The following is a 16350-nucleotide window of genomic DNA, read 5'->3' as shown; positions in this document are numbered from 1 at the left end:
ATAAATGTACAAATATACCTGAAGGACCACTTTATTCAAAAACTCTGTGTGAAGGTAGTGTGGCATAAACAGAAAACTGAACTCGTAAATAACTTCCTGATTAACAGAATAAATTAAAATTTTAATTTTAAGTAAGTCACAAGTTTAAAACAAATAACTGTGCAAATGAACAGGCACACAAAAAATCAATTATAAATTACAATATGCTTCTCAAATCATGTGATGAATAAAACAAGTGAAAGTCTCTTTTCTTTCAAAATCAACACTGACAGACATCTAACAGGTGATCCTGAAGATAAGTTAAGGACTCTTCCACATGAAGAGGTAAGGCTTCACCGATGTCCTCTTGGGATCGGGACAGGAAAGCATTCACTGCTTCTTGAACAGCAGACTTTGACACCATGTCGTCTGGTTTGTAAACTAATGTGGCCTCTTTGCCAATTTGCTCAAAGGGAGAGCTGGTCAGACAGCCTGTAGACGACAGATGACAAAGTGTGAGTAGGGAATAAAGTAAAGCAAGAGGTTGAAGAACAGAAGTTGTGAATAAATGATATAGAATTTTAATTTTAGATATAGCTGTTAATCAGCTCTCGGTATATTATGGGAAATACACAGGCAATCAGAACATACATTATTTAGGTAATAGTTTTTGCAAAAATTGACTATTAAATGGAAGTCAGGCTGATTGTCTAGGAAATATAATTTGACCGCTTGCTTTCCTGCATCAAGGGCAGAATACCCTGATTAAGTTTTTTATGCTCGATACTGATTTATGTTTTTTTTTTTTTTCACCTGCCCATTCCAGTTTTGGCTGATTACGATTTCAAATGAAAAATGTTTTTCTTAAATGTTCTACCAAATGTTAATACCAACAACCTAATTTTATGTGTCGCCAATTCTTTATTAAGTATACAAATATAAAACAGTAAAATATACTTTTTGACCTAGTCTTTTAAGACTTCTAAATATCTAAAATTAAGTTTGTAAAAAGTAATACTAATTGACTTCTTCAAACTAAGAGCACATAACTGCTTAGTGACCATGACCAGTTGGTTCCTTAATACAATCAATATTCAGAAAAGTGGTAAAATTAGCAGCAAAATAGTAACTTTAGCATATATAAATTACAGTGCATTCACCAGGAACAAACATTGCAGTTTACATGTGAATATATGGCATTGCAAAATTTTATTACAGATAACTGAGTAAAAAAGTAAAAAACACTAAACAAATGCACATAAAGACCAAGAATAGCTATGTCATAACAATATACCACATGCATACTTCTACAACTTAATTTAATTGCAACTGTAACAGGAAGGAAAATGTGGGCAATAAAGGTGAGAGCAGGAAAAGGAAATACACTGATCAGGTATAACATTGTGATCATCTGGCTAATGGTGTTCTGGTTTTTCTTATGCTGCTATAACAGCAGTGATCTGTCAAGATATGGACTCATTAGACCCATGAAGATGTGCTGCGGTATCTGCTCTGACCAAGCGGTCAGCAGCAGATCATTTCAAGTCCTGTAAAATGCAAGATGGGGCTCCGAGGTCGATACTTGTCCGTTCACCACGTCCCATAGATGTTCTATTAGACTGACGTCAGGGGAATTTGTAGTTAAACATGCTCTCATAAAATTGTTACTGAACCATTTATGCTTGGTAGCAGAGGCACATTTTCCTGCTGAAAGTGAGCAAAACAGTAAGTGAATTTAAACACAACAATCCATGATGATCTTGTATGCTGACACCTTTCTATCAGAATCAGCATAAACCTCTCTGGCAATTTGGATCAGACTACAAAGGTAAGTCTTTGTTCTCAGCAGCCAATGATCTGACCATTTGACCACTGTTAGTTCCCTGGAACATTTTTGATTGATACTGACTACTGCAAACTTGGACCAGCATACACAAGCTAGTGTTCTGGAGCTCCTCCAAACTGGCCGTTCATGATCCCCTAACCATCATGATTTGGCCCCAGTCAAACTCACTCAAATCCATACTCTAAATTTAAGAACAAAATGTCTGCTTCTGCCTATTAGATCCCACAGTCTGATAGGTGTCTCAATTACAACATAATTAGTGTTATATAACACGTCAGAGGTCACATTTGAATGTGTTTAACTAAGTTAACCCAAAAGATCTGACTGATGTTTAATTTTTTGATGTATTTGAATACCAACTCTACTTCTCAGTAATGAAACTGACTGTTCCAACAGATCACTTTTATGTTACAAAAGCATTAGAGAAGACTGTGTTATGCTAGAAGGACATACATTTCAAACATTGTTTGAAACACAGTGAACCTGCAGGTTTAAATTCTATTAACACAGACTTGGTACAAATAGATAGTTTAATTATCCAAAATAATACTAGCTAACTTTTGTGTTGGGGAAGAAAAAGAAAACATTTATTTCACCACTCAGAGAAATACTCCTCACCAACACCACAAGTAAAGTTCTTTTTAAATTTATAAGATCTCATACTATACAGTGCAGTATTCTGCAACATTTGCTGTTGAGGCCTTTTTCTACCAGCTCACCTTTCATTGCTTTGCTATAGCTGAGCAGTAACATCCAGAGAAGATGGATCAACTCTTCCCACTTTCGCCAGCGTTCCAAGCCATCCTGGAAAACATATTGTTTTAGCTTTATAGAGATTTACTTGTTTTGCCATCTTTATTTGGTTGGTTTTCTCTTTACCCAAATCTAGTAACTCAACTCACTCGATAAGACTTACACGTTCTTGTTTGAATCCACGTAGAAAAACATAGCTGAAAAGGCAGTACACCATTTCTTCTGCCCAACTTTTCTCACAATGAACAGTCAGTACAAGTCTGCAACAGTCTGCTCTACTTGGGTGAGTTCGCACGAAAAATAGTTAGTTTGATGGGGATAAGGGGAAACAAACTACACTCAGTTGCTGTCAGACAAATGTTTTGAGTTGTAAATGGAGGCAGTGGGTTTTGTGAACTGATTAGCAACTGAAGTGCAAACACATTGCTGACAACCAATGAGAGGTGATTTTTTTTACTCTACTTCAGGGGTCTCAAACTCCAGTCCTGCAACTTTTAGATGTGCCTCTGCTGGACCACACCTGAACAGAATAATTAGGTCATTAAGGCTCTGGAAAACTGATCTACACAAGGAGGAGGTCATTAAGTCATTTCATTCCAGCATTTTGTATCTGTGGCACATCTAAAAACTGCAGGACTGCGGCCCTCGAGGCCTGGAGTTTGAGACCCCTGCTCTACTTGTAAACGAACTCAAAACAGGGATAAATCATATATTATCCTAGTTTTAGATTGAGCAAAACACACATTAATGATAAACAAAAAAAGGCAAACACCTGCAAAAGTATTAAGAGATATAAATTTAAAATAAATAATGAAGGTTTATAAAATTAACAAAACATGTAAAAATTTTAAAAGTGAGGTAAAGGACTTTAAAAATGTAAATGTTATATATTTACAGAATAAAGACAAGTAGTTTTGACAGTGGTTCAGGTAGAGCTTAGTTTTAAGGAATCCACATTTATGGATGAAACATTTTCCAATTAGAGCTAAATTGTTTAACACAATCTTTTTCACCCTAACCAATATATTGCTGTCTGCTAAAATAGAAACAAATATTTTAAGAATAAATCCAATACTAAAACTTGTTCAAAAACAAACATCCCTACATAAAAGAATAATGTTTCTCAACACAAGTATTTCAGAAAACCCAGTCAATACTAACCAAATGCAATTTTCATTGGAGAAATTCAGCTGTGAGCTAAATGATATTCTATGAAGTAATTATATTGCATCTCTTTTGTTTTAAGAGGGTAGGAGAAGAAAAATGTTGTCTCTCTGAACTCTGGGAACATTCTTTTTTTTTTTCTCCCCTCCAGGGGGTCTTTTGTGGACTCTAGTGTCCCTGATATGAAAGTAGGCTGTCAGGAAAGGGGAAAGGAGAGGGAGGAAGACATGCGGCAAATATCGGAGGGTCCAGGAATCGAACCCGCGACGGCCGCGTCGAGGACTCAAGGCCTCCAAAAGTGGGTCGAGCCATCCCCTATGTCACCACAGCACACCCAATATTCTTTATTTCTACCGCCAGCTGGCGTGCTTAAATCTCCCCTCCTAAAGAGTTTCCAAGAGAGCTTAATGTGTTCAGGTGGCTTCAGTTGGTTTCAAAAATCCTGTACTCTGTGATCCCGGCAGCTGCAGTTTTGTGATCTCCAGTCTCTCAATTGTGAAACAGAAATCTCTTAGTGTCTTTTACAAATCTTAGAGCTCTCTGAAAGTTGCATTGTGTGAAATTAAGTTCTACTACTAGTAATGAAATTTGCAAACAGTATTAAGTCATTATGATAACAGAAGAAAATACACAAGCATGATATTCACCGTTGGGTCTGCAGCCAGAGTGCAGTTCTTCAGAAAGTGAAGCAGCAGCTTAAGCGACATGGGAATAGAGACTTTCTCTGGGCATGCATAGTCCAGCAACTGTTCCAACAGCTTACAGCTCAGCAGCTTACTCTGCAGGCTCTCCAACAACAACATCCTGCATATCACCAACAGAAAAGTCTGAAAAACTGGGAACCAGTCCCTGTGCAAGTATGGTTGCAAAACAACTCAGATGATTCAGTGCATTCATCTGCATATTTGAATTTGAACGTATTACTTTTCTGAGCATTCATAATGTAAAAGGAAAATGATGAAATAAAAAAAAAAACCTTCTTCATTTAATTTTAGCATTCCCTGTAGTTATGAATTTATGGTAGTCCTAAGCATTCTTTGCCTGCTTGTCACCTGTGTGCTCTTAGAGGCATGTGGCTGAGAACCATATGGAAGAGCTCATGGGAAAGCTTGGCAGAGTTCAGAGCAGGAGAACGGTCAACCTCCAGGGCCAGAGACAGCATCCTTTGGAAAACGGACACTATTCTGCAGGGGACAGAACGTAAGTGTGCAGAAAGCTAGAGAAGAGTGAAACAACAACAGGTTTTTATTTAAGGTTTTGTTTTTGTACCTTATTTGCTCATCCTTAATTTTGATTCCTTCTTTGCTGTCTTCATTTTCGGTTGTTTTCATAATGACACAAAACAGCCACTTGATAACATCTCTGTTGAGAAGAAAAAGCCAAAACAGACATTTTAAGATTATCCAAATAAAGTTAAAACTAACACTGCCAATATATATATATATATAAAAACACATTTAAAAATGTGGTTGCTTCCTAATCATGCAATTGTTTTGTTTTTTTAAAACAAAGTGAAAATAAATTAGATTTGCATCCTTTACTTCCACCGATTTACCGTTTCTCTCACTTGCTCATTCAAATGTATGAATGAGCAACATTCATACATTAGAATGTTGCTTTGTTTTGTACTTTTATGTAGTAATAAAAGTACAAAACAAAAAAGTTTTCAATTTGGAAATTTACATTTAAATTAAACTGAAAATATTGTGAGTGAAGAGTACATTGCATCAAAAGAGAGTTAGATCTTACGCAACGCAGAATCAATAAAGTCTAAAAAGACAACATTAACCCATTGCTTCCCAAGCTCTTTCAATGGGATCCCATTGTAACAAATATACTAGCTGATGCTGGCGTATGTCAGTAAAAATATATGTTCCGGCTGTAATCCGGTGTTGCAATGACCTTGCTCTTTTGCTGGCATGATTTATTTCATCTAATTTATGCTTTCTGAGGAGGAAGTTGGGCGATGTAACCAATGGGAACTATTTTAAGTTAGCAATGGTAAAACATGTTCCCTTAAAAGTCTTTTAAAACTGTTACATTTGAAAAAGTTCTAAGATAGACTTTCTACATATTTTTAAGAATAAATTTGGTTTATTTTTTAAGGTGCATTATCCTTTTTTTCATTGGAGAGAGTAAAAGGAAAACTGAACCATAACAACTGTATTAGATATTGACCATCAGCCAAAATGTAATTTATAGCATTCAAATCACTAGAATTGAATTTCACAGCCCAGGCATTACATTACACCACGTATACTGTAGTTTTCATAAACAGACAACTCTTACTTTCTGGAATTTGATAAGGATAAGTAAATTGATAAGTAAAACATGCAACACAGATACTATTGCATAATGTCGTGATCATGAGATCAACTCACATTTCCCCAACTCTTTCCGTTTCTCATAATTTATTTTCTGTGAGTTTCCATCCAGTTCCCCATAAATATTGTTACCATATAGAATGTGAATGTATGGCATGGGGAAAATCATATCCAACCAAATATTACATCTAAGCAGTCCTTTGCGATTGTGATATGACAAACCTTATTACTATGATTTTTTGTGCAGCTCTAAATTTGATGTACAAAAATTATATAAAACTGCATACTGTGTGTGCATGCTTTTAATTTTTCCATTCTGTTGCCTGTACTGGGGAAACAATACTTCTCGAAAGTACTAAAGTATCTGTGCTTGTCTGCGCACATTTCCTCAAAACACTCCCACTTAATCCTGTCTTTTGATGTTCGTGAGACAGCTCAGGAACTCCAAATATGGGCTAAGGAAATATTTTGGTAACTCTACTTGTCTGTTTTCTTTTGCCAATGCATCCAAAGGGAAGCGATGCAGCAAAGTAAATAGATCACATCGTCACAAAGGCTAAGATGATAGACTTACCCTAAGTAAGTACTTGGATGGTTTTATGTTTGGGATGATGGTAATCAGGCTGCAGTAGTTAACACAATGGCTTGTAATGTGCCCTCTGGGCAGTTCTTATTGCACCGTAAACATTTCAGCTGCTTAGTTGTGAAAACAGCAGCAGAAGTAGAAATGCTTAAGGCAGAGGCTACTCCTTTGTAAAATGCAGACCTCGGCTTGTTCATCTTACCTGACCCGAGAAAACTGCCGGATCACATGACAGAGTTGCCTTTGCAATGGAATGGCTGAGGGAAGATGAAGAGCATCTGGCAGTAAAGTCATCCTCTAAAGTCTGCACACAGTACTCCAAAAGCAGGCAGAGAATGTCCCATTGATTTTCCTTTTTGCCATCCTAACAGTGAAAGAAGGCAACAAAAACACCTGCTTATTTTTTACTTCATATTAGAAATATCAACAAAATAGTACAATCTATTTCAACATAAATATGAAATCATGAGATTAATTTATTATAGAATGTTACAAACACTTCTTTTTGCTCTGTGATATTAATGGGACTACACATTCTCACATATTGTTGCTTGCTCTGCTCAAGCTGATTGGACATAACCGAGGTAAGCAACTCCCAATCCCAAGGAACAGAGGATCTATTAGCCCGGTGGTGTCTGGAATACAAAAGCACATTTAAATCAAAGGCTGGGAGTAAAATTCTGACACAAAGCTATGAAATGTTTTGAAAAATAATGTTTCTTGTGCCTCTGACCTCTGAGTCCTCATAAGAAGATTATAAGCCTGCAAGCTGAGATGATGGGGACAATGTGGGTCAAGCAGGATACCACGAAGAAGGTGGGTGGTTATATCTTTGGGAGGATAGAAACCAGGCTGCAGTAGGTCAGACAGCAGCTGCAAAGTGCCTTCTGGGTAGTTCTCCTCGATTGTACTATAGACCAGACTCAGGCTCGGACGACACAGCACCTCAGGAGCTTTAGGGCTTACATTATCTTTATCGATCTATGAAAGAAACATTTTAAAAAGAATTACTTTGTTTCATCTTCTTTTTAAGCTACCCTGTCCACTGTGTTTGTTATAAGAAAATAAACTTGCGTCCATTCCGACTGGTGGCAGGTGACAAAGAGAAATGCCATTCTTACAATCAAGGGAATGTTGAGAATAAATAATTCTGTGTTTTCCTTCTATCTCTTTTAGCTAGTTGCTTAGCTAAAGCTAAGCTAAACCTACAAGAAATTACATGTAAGGAAATGCAAATGATAGCTCTGCTTAGAAGAAATGACACACTAGGGAACGCCCTCTTTGGGGCGTAGCTTAGACAGAGGCCAACAAAAGAAGTTACCAACTGTTGCTGGTCGCCATTTGTCTGTTAGCTCTTAGAGGTAGTAGGTCATTATGGACCAGCTGTATTTTGTTATTAACAAATGGAATTCATGAATTCAACTCTCTGACTCTTCTGTAACCTCATACATCAAGAACTCAGCATGGAGAATGGATAATTCTCCGGCAGGAAGCAAAAAGCCATGCATAAGTTCATCAAAACACTGACGAACTTAAAAAGTATAAATTACAGAAACACTTCAGTTACACTGATCATAAAGGGATTTATTTTGAAACCAATAATTGGCTACTTGAGATTTTATTTAAAGTGCTTCAATATGTGATTTGGTTCCTACTGAATTAATGAACTCAAATTAAAGGTTGTCTTTGTTTTCAACAAAATCATTGTAAGAATATGGTACTGGAATAAAATAAGAAATTATTTTAAAACTTTCTACATCTTTAACAAGCAGCCAACGTATTTGTTTGCATCTGTATAAAGAAGCTGTGAGAGCTACAGAAAATAAAGCATAAACATGGCGTTTCCTACCAGGACTTGATGGTGTCCAGCCATTAATTTCTTAAGAGTGATTGGGCACACATGTCTACGATCCTCTCTACTGGCCTCTCGGAAATTTGTGCAACATCTGCTCTCTTCATTCGTGTCTTCTCTATCACTTTCTCCTTGCCAAGGCAAGGACATCGGACTATCACCTCCGGTATTCTCTTCATAAGTCTGTGACTCCAGCTCCCATTCACACATCTTTTCAGTAGGAGTGTAGGGAGACCTGGGTGATTGGCCACCTTGGTTTGTATGATTGAGAGGACTGGAACCTGGGTATGAGACAGAGTCAGCTTTAGAACTTTGAGATGAATGAGAGGAAGGATGATCAGGAGGGAGATCTTTGTCCAGATTCTGAATGATATAAATCCAGCTTTTCCAAATTGGAGCAAATAGCTTCTTTTTGTGTTTTATCTTGATATGAAGTTGATGATGGAATCATGTCAGATGAATGAAAGCCATCTAGTTTATTTTCTACAGTTTTGTGCTGCTTTAAGTTTGCATCATCATGTCCTGCATTAGGACAGTCAGTTGGAATTTGTAGGTCCTGCGTTGCTTGAGCTTGCAACAGGTTGCTTGTATATTCCTGGGGGTTTTCATGTTCTTTTGTTGTAGATTTCAACATGATAGGAAGACACTTAGGGACAGTAGATTCTGTGAGAGAAACATATAATGTAGAAGAAAATATTTCTGAACTAGTAGCAGATTCTTGTGCTTCAAAGCGATTGTTTGGTTTAAAACAAAGTGACATCTGTGGAGAATCGTTGGTTAGCTGACCACAACTGCCTGATGTTTTCAGATTCTTGATATGTGATTCGATAAAAGGCAATTGATCTGGTTCCACATCAGGTGCATCCTGAGAGGGTTGTTTTGCAAGGTTTTGCTTCTGTGGTTGCATCGGAGAATTCAAACGTCTCTGCTTTGGACTTTGGGTGCCACAGTCCTGCTGTAGAGGGAAGATGTGGGAGTGTCCGGAAGAGCTTTCTTGTAGTTTAAGACCTTGGCCATTTAAGACATTATTTTTATTCACAATGCTTTGGTTGAACTGACTGTCACCAATTTCAAAGCAGCCCTTTATTTCTGGTTTTGTCACTCTTGTCTCAGTCAAGGCAAGGGAGCTCTTTGTCTCTGGCTTTGTCTCCAGCTTTGTCTCATTTGCAGTCAAGTCTATAACAGGGGAGCCTGGGATGTTAAACCTTGGGCGCAGCTTGAGCTCTGGACAAGCCCATCTTGGATCAGTGAGGTCAATGTAATGCTGGGGAAAAAGAGGGGAAATGTCACCAAAATGAGCGAAATACTTGCAAAGTGTGACAGAAAAGAAAGACAAGATGGGCAAATAAAATAACAGATATGTGATAAATATGTACCCCTCTTATGTATATAGCCCCCTTTAGTCTCTTCTAAATAAACCCCAGTGCCCAGTGCAGTCACCTATTTGGTAAATCAACCTTATTCCTAGTCCCCTTGAGTCTTTGCATGATATATAGGCACGACTTCCGCCGCAAACTGGAACCGCTATTTGTTTACATATTAGCAACTCGCTAACCGGCTTTCGTCTGAGGTTTTAGGCTATAAAATATCTGGGAATACCAGCTATTACAGCTTAAATGTGGCAATATTGTTTTACCGCTACCTTCAGCTACTGCGGGGTGGGATGGTGACCTGAAGAAATTACCTCAAATAACCCGCACTAGCATATTTAGCTACTTCACTGACTCAGTTGCTTAGGATGCAGATGCGGGTTTTCTTCGGTTGGCTTTTTATCCACAAAATGAAACGAGCACACATGAAGCATTTTGGGTTCTCTTTTAAGGTTTAGAATTTTTAGCCAAACTCTTTTTATTTCCTTATCAGTCGGTAGGTGATGAAAAATACCGCTTTTGTGTTGGGAGCACGTTCAAAACACACTTGCTACACAAACTAAACTTGGTCTGATTATAACGCTTGTACTGAAAACTTCTCCTCCAGCTCACACTTAGTATCTGCTCGGACATTTCCCACTTCATCCTCACATCGTGTCCTTATGAAACCTTCAAAAATAAAAACAGGAGATATCTTAATTTAGACCATAATTCAAACTTTTTAAGATTTATAAAATCTTGGTTAGCCTTCATTGCGTTGGCTGAACCCCGGTATTACACCAAGGCACTGTAGGTAATATTAGCTGGCATTTTGCCGGTGGACATAAATACAGTACAGTAATATTCTATTCACAAAACATAAACAGTAATGTGTCCATTTTCCTTGTGAAACGTTATTCCCCGAGATCTCACGTCAATAGTCCGTCAATATGAACAAAATTATCCGGCAGTGCTGAGGTTTCTGCTACAATCCATAGTAGCCACACAGGAACACGGGCTAGAATGAAACAAACGCACTCAAGCACAACGCTTTCATTCTATTGGCTGAGAGGTTGCTAGGCGTCTCTGCCAAAAAGGCAGTTCCATGTTTTGTGAACTAGCAGAGACTAAGTGTGAGCGTGAGGAGACGTTTTGAGTACACGCGTTACAAGTCTTGATAAGAAAGGCATGAAGTCCTCCTTTCAAAATGAGCATGTAAGCAAAAGTATTAAAAGTTTTGAGAACAAAACACCTGAAATCCTGCTCTCAAACTGAAAATGTGCGCTCTTGGATTATAGCAGGAAATTTCCACCAAGCTAGCAGAGAATTTCGCAAGCGAAGATTTGCTCCGAGTAGAGGCTAAGGGTGAGCGCCAGGAGAAGTTTGGGCACAATCATTACAAGTTTTGACAAGAAAGACATGAAGTTCTGCCCTCAAAGTAAAAATGTAAGCAAAAGTATTGAAAGTTTTGAGAACAAAATACATAAAATCCTGCTTTCAGACTGAACATGTGTGCTCTTTGATAATGGCAGAAGAATTCCCCCATATGGAAAACTGCTACTTCCGGTGGGCGCCGGAAGTAAGACCCATAATCGTTTCCACAATAAGCCTGCCAGGAATAAGGTGGATAGAGTTCCCACAAAACATGTAGGGACTGGCCACAACAAACATGTGAAAGAAGGAGCTTTAAGGCTTTTGGGGGGAAAAAACAGTACGTGTGGAGGAGCACTAGTACTGTACATCACCCTGAACACACAATGGTGAAACACAGGGGCGCAACTACATACTTTCTGAGGTATATACAAACATGTCATCACCATCCCCCACACGACATAAACTTGTACAACTCATCTTTAATTAAAGTATCAATAATATTTTAAAAAGACATTTTAAGACATTTTAAAAAGACACGGGTTGATAGCAGCTCACCACGGCTGCGTAGTTTCCGTCTCCTTACAACAGCGTTAGTTCGTGAGGGTTGCGCCGGGGACGGGGGTGGGATCCTATTTAGGTCCCTCAACGACTATTTAGCTGTCCTTACTATTCCCTGTGTTTTATTTTGGTAATTATTTTTACACTTATTGTTGAGATGTGTGTGGTAGGTGTGTCTATCAGACATTTATAGCAATGGGCTCTTTGCACCTCAGCTTCCGCGTTTGGGGAAGGTGAGTTTTACTTTCTTTAAACTTTGTGGCTAACATTAGCTTTAGCTTATGCTAGACATTTCTCTTGTAAAAACGTGCTATTTAAGTATCTAAACATTTTTCATCGTTCATTAACGGACAATGTTTTTACCTTGTTTTCAAGTATATTACGTGGTTTATTGTCGTTCGTGTCAGAGACCAAGTAACGGGGATTTTACGGTTCAGGCTTTTTGCTTCTGAAGCCTGAGGAACAACAAGCCCATAGCTTATCAGTAGAGCAGCTCTGGTGTTGGAGTTCTAGTTCGGCTGACTGTTCAGGTTCAGTTGTTGCTTTTAGAAAAATATGGCCGTGTTCCTTAAGGTCTCCGTGTTATTTCGCTTTATTAGTTTTGCCTGCTTCTTGTGAAGCAGGACGGTGTTTACAGCAGTGTGTACAGGCAGATCAGTTGCTCGGCTGTCTGGCTCTGGTCTGCTCTCTGGTTCCCATAAACTCTCGTTCAGGCTGAATACAGAAGTGATTCCATGGAAATAACACAGGAGGCTCCTTTACCTTCTTCTTTAGGCTGAAGAAGTTGATCCGGAGTGAAGTGAAGGCTGTAAACTTTGCTGTGCTGCCTTAGCTTTAACTGGTAGCGATGAATATTTACAAGCCATCGTCTTCTTAATTCAGGATCGTTTGGAAATCCATGAAAACTTAAAAGCCCATTATATTAGGAAGACAGCAATGTTCATAGTGTCTGAAATAAGACTTTGTCTTTTCTAGCTGTCATGGTAACTCAAAGCGGAAAAAAGAGAGCCGCATTTGCGCATGCGGTTGTGACGTCAGCGCGGCAGGTGCAAAGAGCCCATTCGGAATAAATCGCGTCCCAGATTGGACAACAACAACCACCTGTCATTTTGGGCTAGCTTAAGCTAACCTGAATATTTACAACTCTCTTGTTGATACACTGACATTACTTACCTACTGTCTTTAAACCACTTTGAAAAGCTTTTCTTCGTCTCTCCAACATCTTTATCCTTCCCCCTCTTCCGTTTTTTGTTTTGTGCTCCGGATTTTTTTTTCTGCCGCCCCATCTTTAGCTCCCTGTTGTTGAGTGCATTACTACAATTCCCATTTAAAAGGAAAAATAAAAAAAACGCGCCTCGGCACGTTCTCAGGGACGCTGCCCAAGTTACCTGTATGTGAGGGGGGGTGGCGCCTAATCAGTGCTGTTCCTCTGTTATTGATCATTTCATACACAAACAGCTGTTAAGCACTTAAAATGCTGACTAGAAAAAAAAATCCATACATCGTTTTTGCGCCCCCTCTATGCATACAGTGCATACCCACTTTTTGCGCCACTGGTGAAACATGGTGGCAGAAGCTCCATGCTGCGGAATGCTTTTCTGCAATAGGACAGAAAAGCATGCCACAGCATTAATAGGAAGATGGGTGGAATAGAGCTAAATACAGGGGAGATGTAAACTCCTGCACTGTATATAATAAAACAAGCCTGCTAATTCAAACAATGTGCTTCGACAGACAAACGAGTTACAATATGTGCTGTTATGCAAATTTCAGCTTTTAACTTTAGCACTTTGTGACCTAAGACAAAGAAGTACGCACATTTCTTTTTAGAAATTAAGAACATGTATTGCGCTATAGATAAGTTCTTACCCATTGAGCACCGGTGGTGTGTGATTTTTTTTTTAAAGCTGCAATATTATGCAATATTAGTTTAAAGGTTCCGCGCCCTAGTTTCTACAGCAACAACTTTCGACGTTAGCTTACCCGGGGGATGTTGACGTTTACAGCTTCGACATCCACTCGAACCTCTGACAGCGGCGGCGGGGGCTTGGACTTAGTGAAGCCACCGTAAGAGCCGACGATCTCCACATCGGAGTCGTCTGAGCTGAGGGAGATCACGTCTTCCATCTGCCCCGTCATCCAGCGCCTTCACACGGAGCAGAAGGTCTACTAGAGCAGGAGGGCCGCCGCTCACGCAAGCTTCACCTTGTCATGCAGACCCGCGGTAGCTGGCACTGTCCCGAACAAAGACGATCTATCGTGAATGGGGAAAATGCCCATCACGTTTTCCACAAAACACATGACAACTTCTCTGCCGAGGCGTCAAACTGTTAGCATTTCCTGGTTAGAATTCCACGCCACACTCATAATGTTGTCGGCCATGTGTAGCGTTCAAATAAACCACCTCAAAACGTTTGATCAAGCTGTAATCTCACAACAGCAGCAAGAAAATGATAGGTATCGTTTTACCGCTTCCTTGTTTTCCTCCGTCATTTTTTTCCTCTTTCGTATGGCGCATCAAATAAAGCTTTGTAGTTGCAGCTACCTCCACCTGCTGTACGGGAATGCAAAGGCATACCCTGCTTTTGTCAGCCTTCCATCCAATGCAGGTATACATAACACCAGGCCTAGAAACATTATCAATTCATATTTAAGACCTCAAAAATCATTAAATATTTACCCATTAGTAAAAAAAAATATCATTGTAAAGGCCAAGGGAGTGCAGTTATTTTTTGTTTAATGTAACTACGCTTAAAATGCTGTAGTTTTATTTTTGTGACGGTAGCTATGGTAACAGAGCGCAGTTCTACCTGAAAAAGTTAACAGCATTCAATGCTGTAAAGTAAGGGAACAAGGTTAATAACGGTGATTGAAGTTTATTTGAATGGTGAAATGACTGTAATTTTCATTCTTCTTGATGAGATAAAAGGATTGAAATAATAAATCATCATTATACCATCAGTTCCTGCCTTCTCAATGGACTGGAAGCTATAACGATTTATTTATTTATTTATTCTTTTTTATTTTTTCTGTGCTAGAATGCCCCCTTCACAAAGGGTGGTGGAAGACAGAGGGAATCTGCAAAGACCAACTTCACTCCACGTCATACATGAAACAACTGCAGCTCCTACAGAAATAAACTACTTCTAGGTGCACAAAAGAGCATTATCTCAGGTAATTCCTCCCAGAAGCTCCTAGACATGGTTATAACACTATGCCCCCCAGTATTTTTTCTTATATTGTAAAATTACTGTTATTTCTCAGATTTCTTCTATTTTTTTTTTTTGTTGTTGCTATTTTTTGTGACTCTGCATGCATCAATTTTTCTGTCACTTTGCTGCTGGTACACATAATTTTCTTCTCTAAGGGACAATACAACATATTCTTTTCTCTTCTCTTCTCTTCTCTTTTCTCTTCTCTTCTCTTCTATTCTATTCTATTCTGAGTGAATATGTAGTCTCATTTGTCACCACTGGATGGCACTCGTGATGTTCAAAAGATGGAGAACAAACATGTCTGTAGATCTCCATGCATACACATAATGCTCCTAGGCTTTTTGGAAATATTAAGTTTAGAGTAAAACACTTCCTCCATTCTGATTTTCACTTTTTCTTCTGCTTTTACCTTTTCTTAAGCACTTCTGTGAATATGCTCCCTTCATTTTTCTCTTCAATTTGTCTCCATGGTAGCTATCTGTTGAGAAAGGACTCTTTTTCTCGAATTTACATATTTCGCAAATTAATTTCATTTATGTAATTGTCAGGCAAGTATCAACAAGGTGAACCCCACGATTTAAGCTGTAACTCCTGCGCCCACAAAATTACTGCCGCCTTGGAGGCTTCATGTTTTTTATTTTTTATTTTCCTTTTTTTTTTTTTTTTTTCAAATAGATGATTTAACTATTATTTGAATTCTATTTCTTCTTATTACATGCATTGTTAAATCCCACTTGGTTTGTCGAAACACAATGATTTTGCGAGTCATTCTTGTTTTTTTTTCAAAGAAATTTACATTTTGATTTCAGCGTCTCATGTAATTGGATGAAAAGGGTTATTAACCTCAGATGTCTCCAACCATTTCACGCTGTGAGGAAATATCAGGCAGGATGAGTCACTGCCATCAGACACATACAACCCTCCTGACATCCATTCAGCAGTGTGAAGACTTTATTAGGGTGGTTAATACGTAAAGGCTGTGTTTATATCTGCATATTGCGTGTGCCTTGGGAATCATCTTTAGGCTTTTTAGCATTACAAAACTGCTGTACAAATTTTGCATCGGAAATTAGCTTAAAATGTAAATTGAGGAAAATTATATTTATTGCACAGCAGTGTTTTCAGTGGATCAGTTTATTTGGCATGAGAACATAAAGAAAACAAGAAAATTTAAATCCAACATAAATGCAACATTGCTTGATCATTAGAGCTGTGGAGAAAACTGAAATCATCTAACCAAATTGCACTACCGCACATTTTCTTGTGTTTCTGTGGGTTTAAAGAAATTCACTCAGGCATTGTCTTTCTACATATCTAATACTGTAGCATATAAGTAATTTCATTTCTGCTTGA

General features: G+C 38.4%; 1 protein-coding gene across 2 annotated transcripts; it reads right to left on the bottom strand.

Annotated features, from left to right (window-relative positions):
- Nucleotide 1: 1 nt before the first annotated feature.
- On the bottom strand, nucleotides 2-14303 carry simc1 (SUMO interacting motifs containing 1). 2 transcript variants are annotated; one of them, XM_032554506.1, is made up of 10 exons: nucleotides 13766-14294; nucleotides 8499-9765; nucleotides 7383-7630; nucleotides 7191-7284; nucleotides 6852-7013; nucleotides 5012-5104; nucleotides 4795-4926; nucleotides 4390-4546; nucleotides 2545-2629; nucleotides 2-471 (listed from the first exon to the last, which is right to left on the bottom strand). In XM_032554506.1, exons 5-10 carry the CDS (start codon nucleotides 6941-6943, stop codon nucleotides 260-262), a joined length of 771 nt encoding a protein of 256 aa, XP_032410397.1. In that variant the 5' UTR covers nucleotides 6944-7013; nucleotides 7191-7284; nucleotides 7383-7630; nucleotides 8499-9765; nucleotides 13766-14294; the 3' UTR covers nucleotides 2-259. The 2 variants fall into 2 exon arrangements, with proteins under 2 accessions (XP_032410397.1, XP_032410396.1); XM_032554505.1 differs by lacking the exons at nucleotides 2-471; nucleotides 2545-2629; nucleotides 4390-4546; ... (3 more) ...; nucleotides 7191-7284; nucleotides 7383-7630 and having other exon boundaries at nucleotides 8573-9765; nucleotides 13766-14303.
- Between the last annotated feature and the right edge of the window lie 2047 nt (nucleotides 14304-16350).

The sequence above is a fragment of the Xiphophorus hellerii genome, chromosome 23, assembly GCF_003331165.1.
Source record: "Xiphophorus hellerii strain 12219 chromosome 23, Xiphophorus_hellerii-4.1, whole genome shotgun sequence".
In the NCBI taxonomy this organism is placed as follows: domain Eukaryota; kingdom Metazoa; phylum Chordata; class Actinopteri; order Cyprinodontiformes; family Poeciliidae; genus Xiphophorus; species Xiphophorus hellerii.
The sequence above is the reverse complement of the archived record's forward strand: the minus strand, read 5'-3'. Positions and strand labels throughout refer to the sequence as shown.